Genomic DNA, 6,000 nt, shown 5'->3' on the forward strand with positions numbered 1-6,000 from the left:
AGTTTATAGATATAGTAGCTTATATGTTTGTTTTTGCCCATTTTTTCCATTTAGCAATATATATTGGAAATGAATATTTTAAAACAACACATCTTGGTGATAACTCCATATTACTATCCGATTACATGAAGAGCTTCTTCATTCTCTTGTATTGCTATACAGAAAGTATCCACTGTATCAGTATATCATAATTTAACACTCTCCTCACTTTTGCTATAAAAATAAGCCTGTAATAAGTTGCATGTATGTATTTTTTCCCATTTGCAAGATAAATTACTAGAAGTGTAATCTCTGGGTCTAGGGTAACAGGTTAGCTTTTGGCTGATGGTATCAACTCTTTTAGGGATGACTTTTGCTCTTCAGGGGCCCTCACTGCTTTTCCCTTCTCAATGACCTGAACAGCCTTTAGCAAACCATCCTGCAGAGCCTGGTTCTTTACCATATTAGTGATCATGAAATTGACATCTTTTATATACATTTGCCTTACTTTAGCAACGTAGTGTTCTGCCTTGTTACCATGTGCTACAAAGAAGGTACACAGTGCTGTGATATCTCCTTCTTGCATCCCATGCTCCTCCAGGACAGACTCCCATACAACTCTAATGCGCTTGTTCTTGACTTTTCGTCTAAGGATGGAGGCTAAGGTGGGAAGACCTCTCACCAGATCTGGCAGCTTCTCAAGCACACGACTGTGCAAGCGGATGAGTACTTCAATGACGTAGCTGTATAAAATATTCAGTTCCATTGGAGTGAACCTACAAAAAATGTGGAGTGCTTCTTAAGCATTAGAACTCTTTACATACAAACATAAAATGAATTTTATTAGGATAATTCAAAGAAGTATAAACCTACTAGGAGAACTGTAAGCAGATATGGTAGGAGGTCCCCAGAGAAAGAGAACCAGGCATGGCTCTCTTGACATAAGAGAAGCCATTTTTTGTTGTTGTTGTTTGTTTGTTTGTTTTGCGATATGCGGGCCTCTCACTGTTGCAGCCTCTCCCGCTGTGGAGCGCAGGCTCCGGACGCGCGGGCCCAGCCGCTCCGCGGCATGTGGGATCCTCCCGGACTGGGGCACGAACCCGTGTCCCCTGCGTCGGCAGGCGGACTCTCAACCACTGCGCCACCAGGGAAGCCCAAGAGAAGCCATTTTTGACCTAAGCCATTTTGTGATCTAAGCCTGGCCACAGTGCTTGACCTTGAACAGGTCTCAGTGATTCATGATCTTAATGGGAAGTGAGGGAATGCAGGGACAAAGGAAAAGCTGTCAAGAGAAAGTAGTTTAGTGATAAGAGTCCTAGTTCCTCCTCAAGGGATATATATAACAATCTGATACACATATTTTGAGTTCTGCAGGAACTGAGGTCCCCACCCAGCGGAAGATGGAATAATGATGTTGACCTTTTCTGACCCTTATGACTTCAGTCAACTAAAGCTTGGACTCTGTCAACCTTTGCCCCAATTCGCTGCTGAATTCTCCTCTATTCAAGCCCCTTCATGAATATGCATGTACCCTGAGCTTAAAACTTCCCCAGTTTTGCTGTTTGGGAAAGAACCCTGGTGTTTTCCTTACTTGCTGCAAGTAATACATCCTTTCTTGTCCCAGTCTTTGGCTTGGTTGTCTTTTGGTTCAACGCCCACCAAGAGGTGAACCCAGTTTTAAGGTAACAACCAGCGTTGCAGTTTAGAAAATGCTTACTTTAGAAATAGGGCCTGCCAGTGTTCATAGCAGTTATTTACAATAGCCAAGACATGGAAGGACCTAAGTGTCCATCGACCAATGAATGGGTAGAGAAGATGTGATACATATATACAGAGGAATGTTACTGAGACATAAAAAAGAACAAAATAATGACACTTGCAGCAACATGGATGGCCCCAGAGATTATTATAATTAAGTCAGACAAAGACAAATACCACATGATATCACTTATATGTGGAATCTAAAAAAATTATACAAATGAACTTATTTACAAAACAGATTCACAGACATAGAAAACAATTTTACGGTTACCAGAGGGGAAGGGGAGAGAGATAAATTAGGAGTTTGGGATTAACAGATACACACTATTAAAAGAATTTTAGGGCTTCCCTGGTGGTGCAGTGGTTGAGAGTCCGCCTGCGGATGCAGGGGACGCGGGCTCGTGCCCCGGTACGGGAGGATCCCACATGCCGTGGAGCGGCTGGGCCCGTGAGCCATGGCCGCTGAGCCTGCGCGTCCGGAGCCTGTGCTCCACAACGGGAGAGGCCGCAACAGTGAGAGGCCCGCGTACCGCAAAAAAAAAAAAAAAAAAAAAAAAAAGAATTTAAAAAAAAGAAAGAAAAGAAAAGAAATAGGGTTTGCACTAAACTGGATAGCTTAGATCTCAGGCCACTCATTATAAGTTTCTCCATGGCAGAGGAGTTATATTATCCATCTCTATGTTAGTAAGACTTTGGCAAGCAAGGGACTCTTGAGATGTGTACCACAGTTCTGGCAAGTAAACAGGTGCTCAAATTAATCTCTTTTGCATGAATGAGCTTAAGAAAATGTAACTTCTTCACAATCCATTGTCGGAACCATATTAAGAAACCCAATTTTAGGGACTTCCCTGGTGGCACAGTGGTTAAGAGTCCGCCTGCCAATGCAGGGGACATGGGTTCGAGCCCTGGTCCAGGAAGATCCTACATGCTGCGGAGCAACTAAGCCTGTGCGCCACAACTACTGAGCCTGTGCTCTAGAGCCTGTGAGCCACAGCTACTGAGCTCGTGTGCTGCCACTACTGAAGCCCACGTGCCTAGAGCCCATGCTCCATAACCAGAGGAGCCCCCGCTTGCTGCAACTAGAGAAAGCCCGTGTGCAGCAACGAAGACCCAACGCAGCCAAAAATAAATAAATAAATTTATTAAAAAAAAAAAAAAAGAAACCCAATTTTAGAATGACCACAGCAAGCTCCCACAAAACCACAAAATTCCACTGATTTCTGATTGGATACTCACTTGAATGACAGAACTGCTGTCCACAGCTCATCTTGTGCAGCTTGGTTTGCCAGAGTCTTGCTATGATGTTCAAATTTCTGTGTCAGATTATCCTTGGTGAAGTCCAGTTCTTTAAACTGTGCTTCTAGCTCTTGGAGTTTGTGGTCTACTCTATAGGATAAAAGGATCAAGGGTTAATTTAGGTCAGGGCACAAAACTAAGGTTCTGTCTTAATATAAGGCTATAATACATTGTTTATAACCACTATCGAATTTGAGTAGCTATTTACATTTTAAGATTATGAACAGATGTTCCCATTTGCCAGTCTCTCTAGTCATCATCCTAGTTCTGGCATTCCTTATATTGCCAAACATGTGAATTGTCTAATTACCTCAATTACATTGCCATGTCTTGTCTTTGTACCATACTTTATACATTAAAAAATATTTTATACAAGCTTTAATTTGATTCTCAGAACCATTAGAAGTAAAGCAGTCATTTTTACTATTTACGGATAAAGAAATTGAGTCTGAAAAAGATTGAAACTGAACTGTCACATAGCTGACTAGTGCGGAGACCAGTATTTATTAAGGTGGCTTTCTCTGCCTTATTCTGACTGTCCAAGTCCCATCCATCAAGGATAAGCTCAAATTCCACTGACTGCTTGAATCCCTCAGCCTTTCTACCGGAAGATCTGCTCCCTGCCTACTTCTCTCTCACAGGACTGCCTCTATCACTTGTCACTCCCCATCTCCTTTATTTTTAGAGTTAGCTTTTCATGATCTAAGTTGTAAGCTCTTTGAGGGAGAGGATCAGAGACTATTTCTTGGACATCTTTATGCCTGTCCCCCAATACCTATAAGAGGCCTTACACAGAAGTAATAAAACGTGTCTCCTATGATTGACATTTCTGATGTTAGTGAAATGCTAAGCAGTGTAACAGCAAAAGGGGGATCTGAGTAGCTCTGAACAGCCCTGATCATTAGAGGGCGCTGTGGCACCAAAATTATGTCTAACTGAACCACAAAGAATTGGAACCACACAACTCACTTGCCTGAAGCCACTCACATTGCCCTTCACAAAGGAAATGATACACACACAGCCACTTCCCCGAGTTTCTATGTCCCCAGTCACCCGAATACTGTTGTGGTTGCCTAGGGTTCTATCCTTGACCATTTTCTCTTCTTGGTCTTTACTTTCTCCCAAGGCTAATTTAGCTTCAGGTACGACCCCTCTCCTAAGCTCTAGACCTGTATATTCAACTATGTTTTGCACATATCCACCTGGATGGTGATGTCAAACTCAACTGTCTTAAGCTGAATCTACTAAGTCCCTCCTCCCTCCTCTCGCACCCCATCTTCAGAAATTTCGGCAATGGAATTTTCTCATCGCTTTGGATTCTATTTACATATAGTTAAGGTTCTGTACGAAATGTGCATTTTTGTAGTATAGGCCTGCATGACCTAATATGCCAGTAATCTCTGTCTGCAAGTCAAAACTATGATCTCTGGCAAACTCTTTGTATTAACTTTTAGACCTTTAAGAAGATATTGCTTTTAGGTCATCTCCAGCTTGAACTCTAGAGGTAAACTCTAGCTTGTCATTCAGTATAAAGGTTTACAGTTGGAGCATTTCTTTGGAATCTTTTCACCAAAAGGCATTCCCGATCATTCCAAATAAATCCTAAACAACATGTCTGCAAATCTGCGTTTCTACTACAATTCTCCAGCTCAGTTAATGGCATCACCATCTACCCAATTCCTCGAACTAGAAATCTCAGAATAACTCACCATTTTTTCCCTTTCTCTCCATCAGCGTGTCTCTAATCTATCCCATCCTCTCTATCTCCAGTAAGCCAGTTAATCACCATCTTTCACTTGGACCTAGGATTACAGTAGTCTAACTTGATTCCTCCTTTTCACGTCCAATCCATTCTCCAGAGATATTCTTCTAAAACACAATTCTGATCTTATAATTTGGCTATTATATACGTTTTATGCTGCCGACTTGCCCAGTGATATTGCTGGAGCCAAGTTGGATTTCCTCAGCAGGAAACACAGCCTCTTTGCCCTTCGTCCCCATCTTCTGCCAGTCCTCTCACACATCCTAGTCACCAGTCATATGAGACATCTAGCTGCTGACTGAATACCGTATGCGATTCCAAGCTTCTATGCTTCCATGTACTGTTTCCTCAGCCTAGAATTCCTTACCGTATTTTTATTTCTTGTAAACTACTCACACTTTCAGATCCAGCCTAAATGTCCCTCTATGAAGGGTTGCTTTTCCAAAGGCAAAATTCGTTCCTCTCTTCATGTTCTCATAGCCCTTTAGGAACATCACCATTATAATGTCAGTCACATTAAATTGTAAGCATTTTTGAATATTTCTGTTATTCCTAAGGCTGTGAGCTCCTTGAGGGCAGAAACCACATGTTACTTATTTTTGTAAACGTGGCATATAGCACATGCATTAATTGAATGGAATTATAAAACCTGGGAATAGATTTTTCTTTATTATTAATTGACATTTTTTGAACCTGAACACGTTAACAGAGAAAGAATTCTAATTAGCATGTCCGTAGTTCTTTGCTTATTTTTATTCTTCATTCTTCTCTTACTCATCTTCCCAGAAAAGCAGACCCATGCTTGCTCCCTCCCTGTAGCCATTAGCAACCTTTTCATTGCCTCCTTTAAGGATATCAGGGTTGTGGTTTCATTGTTCATCTTCTTAAGGCAAAATGAAAAACAAACAAAACAAGCAAAACAAAAACCCAATAGAGGTTTGAATCCAGGGTTTTCTGCTCTCTTCCACTCAGCAACAGGCAGCAGCAGTGTGAGTATTCGATCTAAATTCTGCCTGAAAGGTCACTCAGTACAAGAAGCTTTTAATAGCTTGTATATCCAAATATAGTTTCAAAGAGCTGATCCTGTGGACGCAGGTGTCCTGGGATGCACTATAATATTTGCCTTTGAAAAGTGACCCACAGTTCATCAACCTAGTACAACAACCAGATGTAATTGTGGCTCTGTGTATATTCTGGTAAAT

The 6,000-nt window shown here is 41.5% G+C and overlaps 1 protein-coding gene across 1 annotated transcript; it reads right to left on the bottom strand.

Moving 5' to 3' along the window:
* Positions 1 to 310: 310 nt before the first annotated feature.
* SMCO1 (single-pass membrane protein with coiled-coil domains 1) lies at positions 311 to 5,780 on the bottom strand (the record flags this gene model as incomplete). The annotated part of the gene is made up of 3 exons (XM_079704637.1): positions 5,629 to 5,780; positions 2,977 to 3,126; positions 311 to 755 (listed from the first exon to the last, which is right to left on the bottom strand). The coding sequence occupies exons 1-3, from the start codon at positions 5,676 to 5,678 to the stop codon at positions 311 to 313; spliced, it is 645 nt and encodes a 214-aa protein (XP_079560763.1). The 5' UTR covers positions 5,679 to 5,780.
* Between the last annotated feature and the right edge of the window lie 220 nt (positions 5,781 to 6,000).

Source organism: Hyperoodon ampullatus, assembly GCF_949752795.1.
Source record: "Hyperoodon ampullatus genome assembly, chromosome: 5".
Lineage (NCBI taxonomy): Eukaryota > Metazoa > Chordata > Mammalia > Artiodactyla > Ziphiidae > Hyperoodon > Hyperoodon ampullatus.